The following is a 19,321-nucleotide window of genomic DNA, read 5'->3' as shown; positions in this document are numbered from 1 at the left end:
AGCTCGAATATACGTGTATATTTCTGCTCCTTTCGGTGCTGATGGCTTTGCGATTGGCCTCCCTTGCTCTCACAACCGTGTAATATAACTCGCTTACATGTCTTTTTTAACTCAGTTTTTATACCACTTGTAGTTTTATGAAAACGTTCAGATAAGCCACACTCCAATGCGTTAGTTGAGTATTGTAAAACTATATAGCTTTGCTAAGGTCTCTACAATTGCGTGAAGTAAAGTAGGTTGAATCTGTTAATTGACAAAAATGAGAGATTATTGCTTTCTGCGCTTTCCTTTTACCTGTAAACTAATAAAATATTGTTGAGTTGAATCTGAAGGAGTGAGTAAAAATTGCTGTTAACTTGCTACATATTCACCAAGTTTCTACACAGTAATGACCCACGGGTCTACACAGTAATGACCCATGGGTCTACACAGTAATAACCCATGGGCCAGTGTCGAAGCGCTACACTGGGCCGACAAGCAGATAATGTTTCTACTGGGCGATGGTTGTGCGATGCCTTGTGTCAAGGCACCGCACAACCATCACGTCAGAATGAGAGCGATACGACTGTTTCCATGATGGCATTGCAGCACCATATGAGGGTGTGTCGCTATGCTGTATGAAAACTTTGTAATAGTATGAGAAACAGAGGAAGAGTGAAAAAGAGTGGCAAGTCAGCGCGTATGTACCCATATGGACACTTATATTTCGCTAGTATTTAGTTTCGTGAGTAGCATACAGAGTAAAATTTCGCTGCAACTTAATTTCACAACTCTGATCAGTGCGAAAATATAATGATGTAAAAATAAATGCAGTGGAACAAACATAATTATATTCCTCAGGTTCGGTTCGCCGGTAAGAAAAATTTTTCATTTTGAGACTAGTTTGTAATTGTGAACCGCAGGTAGAATTGTATGGCCAAGATCGATAATGCAATGTGATCGCTTGCTGCCATTTGTTTCTTGGACTACTGTAGAATGGAATTTAATTACGTTGAAAATTTTAACGTTTTTGTCACAATTTAGCTTGTTTTTATATTAACGTATTTTAATTTTAACGTTTTCCCAAACACTCAACTGCTGCTAATAATTGCTGAACATCTTTATTACAGTAATTAAAAATTGTATACAAATACATACATGATACAGCTGCTAGTAATACTACAGCTACAGATACAATGTACTAGCACAGTGTGTAGTTATTATAACTTCTTCTCTTCCTTTTTATTAGTGTTATTTATCAGAGCTAACTCTTTCTCTATTGCCTCATCTTCTGAACCATTACAAGTTATTGAAGAGGTGTCAGTGGTGAATCCAAACCGTTCCAGAGCCATGCTGCTTGTGTAGTACTGTGAGTGTCAGTGTGTCTTATTTTCTTTCAACATGCGGTGCTCACTGCATTGATTGATGTCCCCAACAAACGATAACCCTACTAATGCGTGTGCATTGACATCAAATTCCTATCATTATAAATCATTCTTAATGGGAAAATAATCATAATTAATTGCAAAATAATAACGTAATAAATTTTGACAGTCAAATAATTTTTTTGGTTTATATTTTAACGATGCTATAGTGGTCGTTAAAAACGTTAAAATAAATGTCGTTATAAAATTCCATTCTACAGTATCAATGAACAAAGCTATTTAATTCCGCGTTTTCGCTCGTTCGTTATGATAGTTTAGTTTTGCTCATGAAATTTACGCGAAAGGATGACTCCGCGAAAACGCGAAAGTTAGATGAGGCGAATACATAAGTGTGCTAGGGTAAAGAAGATATAAAATTACTAATAACTAATTAAAAGAGTAACATAAAGAAACATAAAGAAAAACATAAAAGAGAAATATAAAGAGTAACAAGTATAATCCGTGTAATAAATTACACAGCAAATAACATTAGAGTTGTCAGTACACTAATTGGTAGCCTCTCATCTGCAGGTTTGTGTTGAACCATAACTGTCACGAACAACTTTTATCGTATTTTCTAGGTAAATCAGACACGCTGATTCCGATTTTGTACTCAAAATAAAGATTAGTCCACTAACCTTCAAAGTCATTTAAGCTTTTTTAAAGCGTTTCGATATCCGTTTCAAAAACAACACGATCGGTATTACAAGCTTCGCCCATAAATATGTGACGAAACCTAGCTTTTTCAGAAACGGAAGTTGGGAATGTTTAGTCCGATTTAGAATAATAGAGATGGGTGTCTTAAAACCCATTATTATCTAAATCCAGCCTGTAAAATAGTTTCAGTTTTTTATGAAACGGATATAAACTATTTAAAATTGCTCGCAGCTTGTTACATGACTTTTAAATGGGCTGGACGCCGAGAAAAATGAGCTCAAAAAGCGCGGTTTTATCACGAGCTAGCGTTGTTATTGCGCTTTTTAAATATGCAATGCTAAATAGCTTATCTACCTTTCAGAAAAGACTGATATTATTTTTAAGGCTGAATTTAGATATTAATGGATTTTAAAACACCCATCTCTATTATTATAAATCGGTCTAAACATCCCTACGTAACTTCTGTTCCTAAAAAGCTAGGTTACGTCAAGTATTTATGGGCGGAGCTTGTTATGCCGATCGTGTTGTTTTCGAGACCGATATTAAAACGCTATAAAAAGTTCTTCATTACTCTGAAAGTTAGTGGCCTAATCTTTATTTTGATTACAAAATCGGAATCAGCATGTCTGATTTACCTAGTAAATATGATAAAAGTTGTTCGTGGCAGTTATGGTTTAAATAGTAATATCTTTGTAGTCTTGCCTGATTCATGCAAAGTTGTCTTCTTTTTTCTGCAGTATGATGAAATTTTTACTACTCAACGCCAAACTTCGGTTTGTCAAGGAGCACTATATAGATGGGGTGGGTCTATGTGAATCCTACACCAACAGGGTAGAGGTGCTCAGTCTACTCATCTCTGATTACTATGTAAACCTGCCAACAGTAGAGGACTTGGCAAAAATAGATAATGTCAGGTGAGGCTGTTCTCTCAAATAGTCCAAGTAAGATACACTATTTGCATTTTGCAAGCGTTCAGTGTGCAATTTGGTAATTTACTGTGTCCAATTTGGTAATTTACTATGCTAATGGTGAGAATAATTGGAACTCGTGTATTGAATTAGCAGATTTAAAGCATTCATTTTGTGCTAGTGCATCCTTCTCTCGCTTTTTGGCCCATCAGGCGTCTGAGGGACAAATTGATGGAGGACGAAAGACCTGAACTAGCCATGGAAATATCAACAAGGTTTGGTCTGGAGACCACAGCCATATGGTCTGCATGGGGCCTCACCTGCCTCCGCAAAGGCGACTACAAGGCTGCTCGTGACAAGTTTTCAAAATTTCTCAAGGTTTGTCTCATGTCTTCTAGAGGACTGGCCATGCCTTCTCTTTTTTTTCCTCTTTTTTACACTGTTCAGCACACTCGCATGAGTTGAAAGTTATTTCGTTAGCAACATGATTATCACATATGCAAACCATCTTTTTCCTATTTGAAGAACTCCTCGAAAAACGTATTTTTTGTTGGAGCGTTTTCAAACGTATTTTACACAATTGTACCTGTTCTATGCAGATTTTACACAAGCTAAAATAAAATAGAAAACTAGCTTGGAATTCCAAGGGGATAAAACTTACCTGTATTTGTTAGTAGTGTGGAACTAGAATTTGTTTCAGCTCAAAATATCTTAGGTTAGTTTCACTCTAGTAGTCGGAATTTGCCGAGACAGTTTTAGTTTTGCGTATTGCTGTTTCCACAATATCTGGTGCTTGGGCTAATTTTTTGAAAACACGGCTTCCAAATTATCTCAGGTTAATCCATGAAAGGTTGAAATACAACTTCTGCATTTACTGCTGCAATAAGATTTATGGAATTTCTCAACTTAAACTAAAAAGGGCCTAAATTTTATCACAACAAACCATGGATATACTCAATTCTAACTTGTATGACTCAGAGCTTCTCATATTTTCATCGTAGCAAACTTAGACTATTCAAGTTTTGCTCTTTAAAATTTAGAGCTCTATTTGATACCAATTAGTAAAACTTATAATATTTGGAATTTCACTATCAAAAGTTTTAGGGGTACTCCCTGAATACCAACTGCCAACCAATATTTCTACTCTGGTTTTTTCTTCTCTGGATTTCTCCATTCTGGATTCCGTTACCCTGGATTCCGTTACCCTGGATTCCACTACCCTGGATTCCACTACCCTGGATTTCACCAACCTGGATTCCACTACCCTGGATTCTTCTTTGCCTATACCCTATTATTATGCCCTGATTTATACCCTCGATTTATCTTAAGTTTGCAGAGCTTATTTAAACTTACTAAAATTTTAACTCGCTGAAAGAAAAGGCCAACAATGGCTGTTTCCTGAAAATTAGCTAAGCATTTTAGACAACTCATTTTGCCTGTTTCCTTACAATTCATTCATACGGTGAATATTGATTGCAAACTGAAACTTAATTTTGCAGCCTTTGAAAGACAAGAGCTCACAGACTATAGCCTTTGGCACAATACTGAATGATATCTTAAATACCTTGCTGGGACAGACCGCTGTCGGTCCTTGCTCCTACACCCAATTGTCTATTAAGAACACTCTCAAAGCGTTGACGTCTGGACAGGACATTAGTAAATCTGTAAGTGGCCGATGATTCAATAATTCAGTTGACTAGAAATAACACCAACCCAGCTGTGATGGATGAAATAGTTTATTATAACGATCGCGTTTAAATTTTATTCATTTCCAACGTAGTAAGTTGTGTCCAAGATGGATTTTGACCGGTGATGACAACAGTGCTTTATGCAAACATTTATTTATTCATGAAAAAAAAATTCTTTTTTGTAGCAATTAGACGATAGCTACTCTTACAATTTAAAATATCTCATATAACTCTTTACATTTCAGATAATTCTTTTGGTAATTAAACATATTATAATCCTTTTTGTAGTTTAATGTATGTAACGAATCAGGAGTATGTTTGTACTTAGCTTTTTCTATAGTTAATGTGTAGCATTTTTCTCTTGATAAAAAAACTGCAATACAAAATGATGAACAAGCATTATTGCGATCACAACAAATCTCGGATGATCTCTATTAAATAACAAATATCTTAGCGATACTTATACAAGTGCTATTATTATTAGTATATATACTTACGCAAGTGTACTGGAGAATTGAGTAAGGACGTCATGGGCTTCACACGAATAAAGCCAATTTTCATTAGTGAATTTATTTGTCAATATGACAAATCACTTAGTAGCGTCGTTGTATGTAGCCACAATCATCTACGTTACTCATAGGCAATGAAAAAATGCATGGGTGCGTTAGTGTGTAGCCAGGCATTTAGTCAAGTACGTTAGAGTAAGTTACAGTAAGTTAAAGTAAGTTAAAGCTGTTGTCTTACCTGCTTGGCTGCTTTTTACTTTTTTATGTTTAGGTTTAAAATACACATGACTTAAGAAAATAAACAACCTAGAACAGTGGGTATCTTCATAAGATGTGTTTTATGTTTGTATGTAGATGTTGGTTCTAGTAAGTGTTTCAGAGCAGGTTTTATTATTCACGTGTGTATTCTACCACTCTCTAGCTAGCTCTGCCTCACAAGCCTGGCCCTTCATGCTGAGAGCCACATAATGCGTATATAATGAATATGTGATAATATTGCAAAATACTAGATAAACAGCAGTAATAACATTGGCCTTGCCTTGACTACAGCAGCAGTGAATAACAATCTTGTTACATCTAGCAATACTGTGACAAGTTTTTGTATGTTTTTCTGTTTTTATTGCTGCTTGAACCGTTGACTGTCTGCAGATTCCACTTTTACCAACTCACGGCAGCAAAATTGATGCGAACTTGGAAAATGTTGAAGAATGTCTTTACTACCTCAACACCTTTGCCAACCACCAGAAGGTTATTGAGTTCTATGCTGACAACGGTTACCTCTTAAAAGCCATACAATACTGTATTGACAAGGTATGCAGACTGTTTATATTTCATTGAGCTTTTGAAACTCTTGCTTATTCCAGTTTTAAAGTTTTTTCAGCTGACATGAGTGAGTTATTTGTTTTACGATTTTTATGCATTTTCACTCTGCATATAATCTTTCTGATTATAGAATTGCTCAACGGACGTCTTCATCGAATGCATTTTCCAACCAGCTGTTGCTCGAGGAGAGTTGTCCTTTCTTCAAGAACAGCTCTTGACTGTGGATTCTGGCTTGCAAAGCTGTAATTCTTACCTGACTGCTGTCTGTCGCCATCTCGCCAGATACAATAAATATCATGTGCTCTACCAGATGCAAGTTTTTATCAAGGTAAGACTGTAGTCTATAAGTTGATTATCGATTGATTGTTGTTGATGAGTTGTTTCCGTCGTACCACTTTTTAGTATGTACTATCTGCTATGACTCTCCCGATGCCTTCTTATAGCCTCTCAAAACTTTCTATGTATATATTCATCTAGATTCTATGACTGCACCACGTAAATTTTAGCACCTGAAGCATCACACGCCTGTCTAAAGCATTTTCGGTTTCCATCTTTACGATGTATGGTTTTCATTATCAGTCAACATTGTTGTACACTTTTTATTGATATATCGGTATCAAAGGAGGTAACACAACGCTACACAGTCATGGTGTTATAAGTGCGTTTGTATCAGCAGTATCTTCCAGGGAAGCGCCAGACTCAAAATACTTTTGTTTATGCAAATCAGCAGGTTGTCAAAGCAGCTTGTACAAATGTGTTCAATGTCTAGGATCACCTGAGAGCGGCCATGACATGTATTCAAGCATTCTATCTCAACAAAGCTAAGTCATACGGGGACTTGAACAACAGGAATCAACACCTTAGCAAAGCCTTAGAGCACTATCAATCTTACCTCGGTCCACCAAGACCTGAAAGGGCTTCACGTCTAAAGCGGGCTCAACTTTCTGGCACTGGTCAGAATTCCGAACTCTCAGGACGACTCAAACTACCCGAGTCAGAAGTGCGAAGGTAAACTATTCTGCAGCACAAACTTAACATGAACTAAGCATAGCATTCATTACGGGAAATAAAGATTTTGGGATATTCCAACCAAAGCAGCAATGCGTTAACCAACCTTGTTAACGCATTGCTGCAGGTTGGTTGTGTTAGAATCATACCATATCCTTGTTACTGCATTGCAGCAGGTTGGTTGTGTTAGAATCATACCGTACCCTTGTTACTGCATTGCAGCAGGTTGGTTGTGTTAGAATCATACCGTATCCTTGTTACTGCATTGCAGCAGGTTGGTTGTGTTAGAATCATACCGTATCCTTGTTACTGCATTGCAGCAGGTTGGTTGTGTTAGAATCGTACCATATCCTTGTTATTGCATTGCTGCAGGCTGGTTGTGTTAGATTCATACCGTATCCTTGTTACTGCATTGCTGCAGGTTGGTTGTGTTAGAATCATACCATATCCTTGTTGCTGCATTGCTGCTGGTTGGTTGTGTTAGAATCATACCATATCCTTGTTACTACATTGCTGCAGGTTGGTTGTGTTAGAATCATACCGTATCCTTGTTATTGCATTGCTGCTGGTTGGTTGTGTTAGAATCATACCGTATCCCTGTTGCTGCATTGCTGCAGGCTGGTTGTGTTAAAATCATACCGTATCCCTGTTGCTGCATTGCTGCAGGCTGGTTGTGTTAGAATCATACCATATTCTTGGTACTGCATTGCTGCAGGTTAGCTTGTGTTTCAGTATGTCAGGTTGGCTTGTACTGTCAGTATTCCCACCATCATCCCTGACAGGCAATCAAACCACTGTATCTATGCATTCAGATTGGTCAGTTTGGTGAAACTCCAAATAGATGTTGCGAAGCACATGAGTTCAAGTTCTCTCGCCAAGGGTCCAGTGCTCTCGCTGTTTGGGGAACAGCAGGAACGCGCTTCTCTCGCTTCATTAGTCATAATCACTGAGAAAAGTGTCAGCGTTGGATTTGAATTGGCTTTTCGCATAATTCAGGTGAGAAGGTAGTCTATCACAATTCTAGTCAAGCGAATGAGGGAACACTAATCAAATCCACAGGAAGTAAACCACCTTTTGGAGTATAATTTATTAATTATAAATTAATAAATTAGATTAATTGCAAGCAATATATAACAGCTAGTAGATATATTTCTCCGCTTCCCAATGCATATTTTATTTAGAGACCTTGGACGAGTTAGTGGTAAGCTAGCAGATTAATTGTATCACAAAGGTTTAACATCGGTTCATTGGAAAAAGAGGGCAAAATATAGGCGGTATAAAATCTTCCCAAAATACTGACGAGCAATTTGAAAAATACAACGCCAGCCTCTATTTGAACACCACCACCAATTGACCGCCACTAAAGAGGAAGGGTTGGAAAATAGAGTGCCATGGCGATCAATTAGAGCTTTTACGGAATATACACAGTATTCTCTGAGAATGGGTAACCATGAGATTTTTTCGGTAGATGTTAACCAAAACTAGCGAAAATGTAATTTACCTTTGTGAAGTAAAATATCCTATACTAAAATGTTTATTATTTTGATTCTTTATTGTTTCTATTTTAAAATAGGTGTTTGGTATTTAACCCTTTCAGCTCCAATTAAATAACTCTATTGCTCGCATCCAGGCCCCATTAATCAATTGGCTGCTCACAAGTGATAGAATCAGTGTTACTAAATTACCTGTATCTCCTTTTGTATTAATTTTATCTTCTGTTTTTTTATTCAGGAAGGAAACATCTCAAGCTACATTTCTATATTAAATCTAGTTATATACAATTAAAGAACTTTTTTATGATCAAAATAATTAATAAAAAAATTGCGTCAGATCATTAAACTATTAAAGAAGGTACTAGCTACTAAAGCATGAAAAACAAACCCAACTCAGAAAACTATAAGTTTAGGTTGTAGGCGCATCTGTTAGGATGAGCAGAAAAAATGATGAAGATGTATGGACTACAAGATCAGATAATTGTGCTTATGTAAAACATGGTTAGTCAACTTCTGATTGTATTCACCTGTTATTGAGTAGTTATTATTGTCAATAGGCCCAATTTTAGCAGCGAATGACTCAGTCAGAGTAGAAACCATAGTTATTATTTATGTCTTCCTCACTCTCTATTCAAGGTCTAGTACGTACCTGTAAGAAAATCTTATCTCATTTGCTCTTGAGACTTATCTAGAGCTAGTGGTAAAGTGATAAAGCTGTAGAGTTGGAATATAATATTGATATTGATACTGCTGAAAAAACTATCCTTAATTTTTGCCAGTACACTAGATTTTTCTTACACCAACTTAACAGAAAAAGCCTTATTAGTTCATTTTGTGAGCTCTAACGTATAACAAACTGGAACTCATTTCAAAGCTTAGAATGTGTACTTTCGAAATATTGCAATTACAATATAACAAATGACTTTTAAACAAATCACTTAAAAAAATTCCTGAAAAATTAGGGATTCGGCCCATGGGATAACAACTTCTTCTCGAAGAATTCAAGGTTTGGCCTGAAAGGGTTAAATCACTGCAGATCATCACATCAGACTTGTGATCACTTTGGATTAACTCCATGGTGATAACTCGCTCAAATTTGTCAATTGATTCTGTTGTTATTTTAGGACTGCCAACTAAGTTATAATCAAGTGTACACTCATGCAGCACGACGGTTCAGTGAGATGGAAGCATACACTAGCCTTAGGGCACTCCTCACATGTATCAAAGACTCGGGGCTGTGTGATGCCGCTCTCTTAGACAGGGTTCTGCTTAGCGGCATACAGGCTGCCAAACCGGATGCTCTCAACTCTAATGAGATCGAAGGACTTATTAAACTTCTAAACGCTGACAGCAGCAAGGTAGGTTAGGGTAGCAAGATTATGAGAACAGCAAGGTAGGTTAGAGTGAAGGTGATGAGAACAGCAAGGTAGGTTAGGGTAGCAAGATTATGAGAACAGCCAGGCAGGTTAGAGTGAAGGTGATGAGAACGGCGAGGTAGGTTAGAGTGAAGGTGATGAGAACAGCAAGGTAGGTTAGAGTGAAGGTGATGAGAACAGCAAGGTAGGTTAGAGTGAAGGTGATGAGAACAGCGAGGTAGGTTAGAGTGAAGGTGATGAGAACAGCGAGGTAGGTTAGAGTGAAGGTGATGAGAACAGCGAGGTAGGTTAGAGTGAAGGTGATGAGAACAGCGAGGTAGGTTAGAGTGAAGGTGATGAGAACAGCGAGGTAGGTTAGAGTGAAGGTGATGAGAACAGCGAGGTAGGTTAGAGTGAAGGTGATGAGAACAGCGAGGTAGGTTAGAGTGAAGGTGATGAGAACAGCGAGGTAGGTTAGAGTGAAGGTGATGAGAACAGCGAGGTAGGTTAGAGTGAAGGTGATGAGAACAGCAAGGTAGGTTAGGGTGAAGGTGATGAGAACAGCAAGGTAGGTTAGAGTGAAGGTAGATTAGGTTAGTGTGAAGATGGTGACAAATTTATTTTTTATTAGTTGCTGATCCTTAAAATTAAATAGTATTCTTAAGGGGGCGGAGCCTTTTCTAAGCTCAGTTTTTCAACAATGAAAGAATGTGTGCTATTATGGAATTCAGTAGTACTTCTACTTGCGAGATTAATTCAATCCGAAAGCTGTTTTGTTGGTAGAAAACTTTGTAAATAGGAACGCATTGTAGCATGTAAAGGCCCTAATCCGTTGCAAAGCCCCACAAAATTCAGGCATAATATTTTATAAATAATAATAAACTTTTAAAACCTCTAACAAATGTATGTTAGAAATATATTTCTGCACAATGAATAGAAAAAATTCACATAGACAGAAGAAAGAGCAGATAATTTACGATCGGTATGTTTATTTACCTTTGGTGATTAGTCTAGACTACGTAGACTAGACTTGAAAGACTAGACGTGAAGTCTAGACTGAGTGAGCGGGAGGATGGCGGTCAGAGAAGGTGGAAGAAGGCGGCAAACAGTGGACAGCTGAGACACACACATGCACACACACACACACACACACACACACTAAATTCAAAACAGGCGCAGTAAATTCGAAATGAACGCGCAGTAAAATTTAAAATTCTGTCTCTTGTTTTTTTGCTTTTTAAATTTATTTTGCTTGTCTATTTTACTTAATTTTTGTTAAGTTCATATTCTTTTGTTTTGACTTTTACACATATCATCATCTTCTCCCGTTTCCTTTAATTCATGTTGACTCGCAGCAATAGCTGTTGACTGACAATTGTGAAGAATCGATCTAACGATGTTTGTTTTTGTCAACTTGTAACAATTCTTCTGAAATGCGTAAAGCAAACATTATTAAAATGAGCAATAGCCCCATTGGTACAAACCTTTCTGGGTTATTCTTTTCAATGAATTCAGAAATCTCATGGAATTTTCCAGTCTTTTATTTTACTTGATGGAAAAATGGTTGTCTCCTCCTGCTAAAATACGAAAGGCTTTTTGTATCTAAAAACATCATTGCTAAGTTGGAGCAATATTTCTATTAAAAGATATTTCGTAAGTATAGTTTCTACTGCATTGCCAATGACTTGTAGCTTATAAACTATCATTGAAATTGACCCAAGGCGCAGAAATATGGCCCTTCCAATTATGCCACTACCAGAATTAAAACCGTTACTATTTCTTTATTATCGTGTGCTAGTTTAAGGTTATCTAAAGTTATCTATTGGAGCATTCTATATTGTGTATTCGACTTTTGGTCCTTGCTTTCACCCGCACTTGTTTGATCATCTGCTGCATTGTCTCCTCCAACCTTGGTAATACATCTCCCTTGAGTATCGCTGATGGTAGCACTTGTGTACGCATTAGCATTTACATGTATCTTATATCCCAGCTTGTTACTCATTACATATCGTATTGTGAGTCTTCTCGTAGTTTGTGTATTTGCACTCTTATACTCCATTAGTTGGAGTAAATAAGTAAAAACAACCCTAACAAACCCTAACATCTACATACAACAGCTTTCCTTTGAGTCTTTCGATAGTCTTAGAGCTATAACATATGTTTACTTGTAGAGCATTAACTACATACAACAGAGAAGTTATGCAGCGTGACTGCATAACTTCTCCGATAAAGAAAGGTTGTTCAATTAAACAGACCTGTGTGGTGCTGCACAACAAGTAGTACGCTGTATTTAGTTGAAAGTGAATCCTCTCTTCTTTTTTATATAGTTTGCTGTTATTCAACAATTAGATTTTCACAAACACGAATTGTAGTTAGTATGTAGGACTAAAAGTTCTGCATTGGCTATTGCAGTAAATGGGCATTTGCTTCAACGTATTGCAAGTGTAATTATCCTCAAAGAAATGCAAAGATCATTGATCCTGTCACTAGAATGTTGTATTTGTTAATTTACAGGGCTTTGCCAGTCTATCGGCTACTGGAAGTTTCTCTTAGATTGGCGCTGGTTTGAGTAGTTCTATTCTCCTAGCTCTGCATTACTTTTTAGGCTATGCACAGTATTAGTCATTTCATTATGCATTACTGCATTACTTTTGTTATGCGAAACTGCATTGAGCAAATGATATTTAATTATATGCGCTTGTTGCTCAGCACTAGAACAGTTACTATGACTAGTGTAGTCCGTGTGTATTATGTCCCAATCTCGCAAATTTTATAGATTGACGCATACATCATGTGCGGAAAACTGAGAAATGCGTACTTGCTGGCTATTCGTTCAGACTCAGTAGAGACGGTGATGAAAATTTCACAAGAGGCTGTGCGTCTCAATCAGCCAGCTGTGAAAAATATCTGTGATAAATATCTCAAACAGAAGCAGGTTGGATGATGTCATACATCTCCTAGTCATTCTCTTTGCTCAAGGTTCATTCAACTCAGTCCAATTGTACTGTGTACTTCTTTGTCCATTTCCTCATACATACATCTCTATATATGTATTTGTATTCCTTTTGACCTTGCTCTTTTCTCAATATATTTACTATTTTTATAACTGGCCACCTATGGCTATATACATTCCATTTAGGGCCTCAGTCTAAAGCCTCTATAAAATGTACAAAACATTCTTACATACATTCCAACATATGTACAAAGCATTTCTACACGCAAGCATATGTACAATAAACTACACAATCATGTACATTTATGGTAGAAAAAGTGAATTGCACACCAGAGAAATAAATAGTTCCAAGAATTAAGGAAAAGGCACACATTTTAATTATCTTCGGGTGATGTTAGAGTACATGTAGGTATATCACCACCATCACCATTTTATTACCTATCTGCAGAGATATCTAGGGAACAATGGCATACTTCTGGTGCGGAATAAATTTCTTTTGCGCGTGGATGTCATTAATCCATTTTGATTTGACGAATACTAGAGAATCATTGTCACGCAGCGCGCTGTCAAAGTTATCATCCCATGAGTTGTCGGTTATGACAAACTTTACCTCATCACACATGCATTCCTCCACCTGCCCCCCATACGCGTGTATATACCGGTACACACTGCGTCGGTTGGCTACTTCTCCATACAGAAAGAATGTTTTGTGTAAGAGATAATCAGGAAGGATTGGCAGCGAACGCCTGGAACCTGTTGGGAGCTCTTTTGATTGTTTTACCACAGCAGTTTTTCCACTTGCCAGTACTTTACCTGTAAAACATCCTTATTACTCAAGTACATCTACAAAAACTCTGTCGAACAAAAATCTTAAGTGACCGTGTCTATTGTTACCATCGGGTGGGATTCAATCGAAAAGCTAGTACGATAGACGCTCCCATAACTTAAATTCACTTTGATGTAAAAAATTTATGTTACATTTTTGCTTTGTATAAAATTCTATGTAACATAGTTTCAAGTTGGCGAAAGTTCTCAAATTTGACTTGAATACCGAGTGTCCCGTAGTAAACCTTAAAAATATCATTTTCTCTCTTTTCGCATTTGGGAGAGCAAGCGATGTATAGGGTACTATACAGGGGCTATTATACATGTATATACTAGTACCCTGGTAGTCTAGTTTGCCGTGAGAGATCGTCGGTGTGCCAATAACGCAAATAAAATTATTCAGAAACACCTGGAGTCAGTCGATTGGTGCCGGTGTTAAAATGCCAGTCTACCGATCTGAATGCCACAAATTATAGTCTCAATGAAATCAATCATTTATCCTAACCTCTAATCCTGGCTTTGGACAAACAGAGAGACACTGCTATTACGATAGTAAATAAATAATTTTTGTTTTACTTAATTTTTTGGTGTCCAGAATAGACGTTGCTGTCTAGAAAAAAGTAAAAAAGAATCAATTTAAATTGACATTTAAGGTGTGTGTCCCTCTTAACTTAACATAAAATTAATCATGAAGTGTAAACCAAATGAACATGATAAAAAAAAGGTGAAAATTTATCGATAGAAACCAATAATACCACAGTCACTGTATAGTGTTTGAATAAGAAAATTCTTTTGTGTTTTTCTACGTTTTTAAGGGCCGAGGTAGTGAGTTTGGGATGATCTTAGAATGGATTAGGCAATTTACATGTATTTTACTGCTCATATAATGTAAAATCCCTATATCATAAAAGTTCTCCGAACAGATTATTTACACTGCAGAAGCATCTACTAGACTTCACTAATTCAAAGCTGACTGACCTTTACTAGGTGATGTGTCACTAGCTAGATGAGCAGCTATCTCATCATCTGTATCAATCTCTGTGGCATCGCTGTCAACCTGGGTGGCATCCGGCTGCCCGGCACCATCATCTGTTGGATAAACAGCATTTATCAATTTTTACATAGCTTCAAGCATGTCTTGGCAAAACTGGCGCATGTCAGTTCAAGGAACAAACATATTACAGTTTGCTTAGTGCATCTCTCCGCGAGAGGCAACAGCAGTGACAATACAACTTCAAATTTCTCGAAAAACGAGTTTTTTTCCGAAATCACTGACGATGTAACGAGTTGTAGAATGTCTACCGCCGTCTTTCATACACTCATTATACCTCATTAAATTTCTGGTTGGCTGGTTTGGGTTAGTTACACGATTATCCTTCATTCCAGAAGTGATTGGCAAGGATGACAAAAAATTAAGCTCACCACTGTCAATGTCTGTAGAGCTAGCATCAAAATTTTTCTTTTGAGGTTGGGCTGCGGCTGATATAGGTGATTCTTTGTTTTTCTTAGCAAATTTATCCTGCAAAAACATAGAGTGTGATGAATATAGAGTATTGAATTCGCTAGATGACTGCAGATGGCCTGAAACCTAGGTGCATTTATCTTCTTTCATGTTTGAGGTATAAGTATGAGGGACAGTCGACTCTTGTAGAAAACCCCCTCACTTTCTCATCATCTTCTTTGGCTCGAGGAGGAGACTTTGCTCTGTTTAGCCTGTAATCCCTCCAAGGCTGTTTCTTTTTAAGTTTATGTGAGTCAAGTATCCAATCATCTGTAACGATGTATCCCTTGCCATTCACCTGTAACACCAAAAGTTACACCTATTAACTATACAAACAAGTCTCATTATACTAGATTATGGCTCCATTAATAATAGAAGAAGCAAATGATGAGGAGGGAGTGCATGCTGGCCTGATGTACTCATTAAATTAAGGACTACAGTAAAACATGCCTGTGAGGATTTGGGAACTGTTGTGAATGCACATATGAGATGAGTACAATTTTTGTCCCAGTCGGGTGCATATCGAGCACCCAGTGATATGGCTTTCTCTCGCAGATCTGCGCGCTTTGGGTCTTTAAAGCCACTCAATGCGAAGACAACTCCTTTCAAAATGTCTTTAAGCTCAGATGCTAGAAAATGTAAAACAAAGCAGCAAATCAATGGAGTTCCGATTTACTGATGTCACCCATTTAGTCATATCAATGCTTACGCAGTAAAAATGTCAACTTCTATGAGCTGAAAATACGATAAAGTGTTTGAAAGACTAAACAAAAACCTTTACTATGGCACGCCATATCGCTTGGTAACAAATCTTTGAACTCAAAGTCACATCAACATTTTAATGTTTTTATATCATCAGAACAAATGTATATAAAGAATTGGACTGTAATATTACTAGATCATCACATACTAAAAATACCTGAGGGTGGGCTGTCGGCTCTAGCTGCCTCAGCGGTTGGTGCAGAGCTCGCTTTCTTCTGTTTTGATTTAGGTAGATCTGAGGTTGTGGAAGGAGAAGGGCGCTTCACAGCTTTAGAGTCAGCTTTGGAGGCAGGAGAGGGCTTCGAAGTATCTCGCTCCTTTTTAACCCCAATCTATTACACATATAAGTTACAACGAAACACTACCTGTTAATTTCATTGAGTGCGTGTGCACTCCTCTCACAACTGAAAAAGTGCTACCTGTTACACAGCTAGATGACTAGTAATTGTCAAAATTGCAGAGGTTTTGCCAAGTACCATGAATTTCCTTTAACTGTTCAATTTTCCTTTTGAGAGCAGACATCACACAAGCTGTTTCGCTTCTGTTACAAAATTCCTAAGTTAGAAATCGACTTCTACTAATATCAACTGAACAGAATATCAAGCCTACTATTACAGCACTCTGTAAAAACAAGAGTACCTTCTGGTCAGCCTCTCCTGCGGCAGCACGTACAGCAGCAGCTGCTGTTGGTGTTGGAATGTTGGCCTGCAACCTAGCTCGGTCAGAAAAGACACTTCCACCAGTAGTTCTGCTCGGCTCATCACTGTCTGTGCCATCATTTAAGGTGTAAGCATCCAGCTTGATCGATTTTGACTTATCTAATGGCAGACCAACTAATCACTAGTTAAGATGGTAAGTTTACACAAAGAAGCTGAGCAAATTAACAGGAATCATACAGAAAGAGGTCTGTAAGGGGTTTGTGTCTGCACCTTTAGATTCCTCATCAGTAAGGAAAGAGATGAAAGACAAGCCATACTATTGACTCTTATTAAATGGCTGTGTACAGATCACTTTGGCCCTATCCCATTTTTCTTCACGGTTTGACTTGCTTAGCTTTTCAGCACTGAACATCCTGACTTTGTGAAGATTGATGTTTGACCGCGCGTCAGCAGGGGTCATCAGGGAGGATGCCACAAGAATAACCTGAGAGAATTTCACACAACAGAGAATGGTAGCAGATGAAAGCGTAGCTGCAGCAGCACCATAAAAATCTTTACTCTTATTTTATATGAAACATCGTTTTATTGATCATTGAGCTGAACATCAGTAAAATAAAGCACTACAGTTTAAAAAGTCAGTAGAGTAAATGAGTTGAGAAAGCAAAATGGTTACTCAACAGTCAGTAATCCTTTAAGCTAGCCCCTTACTGTTACTAAAATATCCAAATGTACATGCATTTTACTTGAATTGTACAACTAGATTTTGTCACTATTCATTTACAGAAACACACATACAAGCCTTATACATTCTCATACAATAACCATTTACTACAACACCTGAAATTAACAGAGAGTACGGTTTCATGTGGACAGCTAGTATGAGACAGGAGTGACCTTATGCGGAAATACAGTTTTAAGATGCTATTACCTAAAATAACTTCAATCCAGAATGATTAAATTGCGCGCAATTGTTTGTGTTGCCGATCTGGGGAAAAAGTAGAAAAAAGGTTAAAACAGAAAGCAGGTTTACCTACAAGGACTAGGAGTGTTGCAGGTGATGAAATGAGTAACAGCGGAAACGCTGTGGAATTTAATTTAATATTAGAGAAATATTGTAAATACACGTTCACGGGCTTTTTAAGAATTTAGGACGATTTTGCGAGGAGTTTAAATGAGATATACAACACTATTAGCAGCTTCTCATATCGCTTATAAAAAAAGTGAATTTCGTAGTCTTTACTCCATGCCAATTCAATGGTATGATGGCATGATCAAATCTGACACTTTGAAAAAGCATGTCATCGGGCATGCTTGATATTGAATACAAACAGAATGAACAATTTAAATTCCCATCTCCGACCTTGCATTTTTACTCAATTCGAGATATAAGTTCATGCTTGTCTCTCACCAATTCTTTAAGAGCTATTTACCTGATAATATGATACTCTTAGTGTATCATATTATCAGTTGTGTGTAACACGCACACTCACACACACCCACATCTATCCTCATCCATCCACACACACCTACCAACACACACACCCGCATCTGCTCACACACCCACACCAGCATTACATAATTATTTACTTGTATTACATAATTATTTACAAATACATGTAATAAGAATAGCTGGGGCTTCTCTTCCAAAGCACTAGTAAATAAAATTGCAGAGAACAAACACCAAGCTGTGTTGCACAAAATTTGTTTGTCAGCATATTATAAACTTGTACCGTTCACAATTTGTTGCATTGAGACAACAAAGTGATCATCTTTGAAATGCCTTACTAAGGCTGCAAAGCGCTTTTGTTTCCTCTCTATGATCATTTTTAACAGTACATCGATGATTTGGGGTACAAAAGGAAAAGTATCTTGTTCTCTAGATCCTAACCTACACCTTTAACTACAATTTTAGCTATAACATAATACGTATATTAGATAATTGCTAATCAGAAGTGGTTTATGAACACTACTGATCTTACACTCATATTTTGTTGTCCATGTGCAGCCTTACCTTCCAACCATCATCAGATGTCGCACTTTCTTTACCAACGAGCACTTCGACAAAAGCTGAGCCGTCATTCCTAACGTGTATCCCTGAAAGCTTGCAAGAACTTTTAAATTGCAATATGACCGAAAGCTGCTTTTCGCCGGCAGAACCTGATTTCCATTTTCCAGAGCCTGCAGGACCAAGCAGGTTCGTAGCAGGATATTTTTTATCTTCACTGCTCACAGAAACTACTCGTTCTAGTTTTATTTCAGGCATGATGTAGCGGTTCACAGTCGCCCAATCGACATTGACCTTTATGAGACCTTAGCAAAGTTCGAGTCGTTGTCGTCTGAAAGAGCTAGATACAGTAGTTAAAATCTTTTCGCAAACATGCGTGCAATCTATAAAAATTGTTCCTGACAACGATATTAGACAAATATAAAACGGTTTTATATAATAGAAGCGGTGTTCCAGTTTATTATATATAATATAAACAGTGTTTCAGCTTATTATTCGCCCAGCATAACTAGGCTATGGACCGAGCATACAAAAGAGCTCTAGAAATGATGTTCCGTCGGCGCCCCTTTCAGTGGCAATTTCTGCAGTGATTTAGACTAATTTGGGTATGGGTAACTCAAAACTAAAGAGTTGCCACAACTGCCATTCCCACTTCTATGAGAAACTTGATAAAAATGATATATTAGGATTTATCTCCCCTGTAAATACTCCGATGGATTTACTAAGCTGAGCTGCTTTAATTGCCATAAGCATTTAGCTATTCTCAGATTAGCCCT

At 37.4% G+C, this 19,321-nt stretch overlaps 2 protein-coding genes across 2 annotated transcripts in view; one reads left to right on the top strand and one right to left on the bottom strand.

Annotated features, from left to right (window-relative positions):
• Nucleotides 1-13,231, top strand: part of LOC137399363 (zinc finger FYVE domain-containing protein 26-like) — a 35,189-nt gene extending 21,958 nt beyond the window's left edge. Inside the window, exons 14-22 of the mRNA XM_068085442.1 lie at nucleotides 2,798-2,974; nucleotides 3,181-3,346; nucleotides 4,468-4,632; nucleotides 5,811-5,972; nucleotides 6,115-6,312; nucleotides 6,754-6,992; nucleotides 7,805-7,988; nucleotides 9,610-9,843; nucleotides 12,617-13,231. Coding sequence (XP_067941543.1) covers nucleotides 2,798-2,974; nucleotides 3,181-3,346; nucleotides 4,468-4,632; nucleotides 5,811-5,972; nucleotides 6,115-6,312; nucleotides 6,754-6,992; nucleotides 7,805-7,988; nucleotides 9,610-9,843; nucleotides 12,617-12,784 — 1,693 coding nt within the window. The 3' untranslated portion in view covers nucleotides 12,785-13,231. The remainder of the gene's footprint in view (nucleotides 1-2,797; nucleotides 2,975-3,180; nucleotides 3,347-4,467; nucleotides 4,633-5,810; nucleotides 5,973-6,114; nucleotides 6,313-6,753; nucleotides 6,993-7,804; nucleotides 7,989-9,609; nucleotides 9,844-12,616) is intronic.
• Nucleotides 13,232-13,247: 16 nt separating this feature from the next.
• Nucleotides 13,248-18,805, bottom strand: LOC137399365 (DNA repair protein XRCC1-like). Its single transcript, XM_068085445.1, is given in 9 exon segments — nucleotides 13,248-13,606; nucleotides 14,597-14,707; nucleotides 15,041-15,137; nucleotides 15,283-15,417; nucleotides 15,570-15,748; nucleotides 16,039-16,213; nucleotides 16,521-16,699; nucleotides 16,811-17,024; nucleotides 18,552-18,805. Coding segments are annotated over 9 exon segments (1,701 nt in total). The 5' UTR covers nucleotides 18,804-18,805.
• Between the last annotated feature and the right edge of the window lie 516 nt (nucleotides 18,806-19,321).

Source organism: Watersipora subatra, chromosome 7, assembly GCF_963576615.1.
Source record: "Watersipora subatra chromosome 7, tzWatSuba1.1, whole genome shotgun sequence".
NCBI classification, from domain to species: domain Eukaryota; kingdom Metazoa; phylum Bryozoa; class Gymnolaemata; order Cheilostomatida; family Watersiporidae; genus Watersipora; species Watersipora subatra.
Note: the sequence above shows the minus strand (reverse complement) of the source record. Positions and strands in the feature narration are given on the sequence as shown.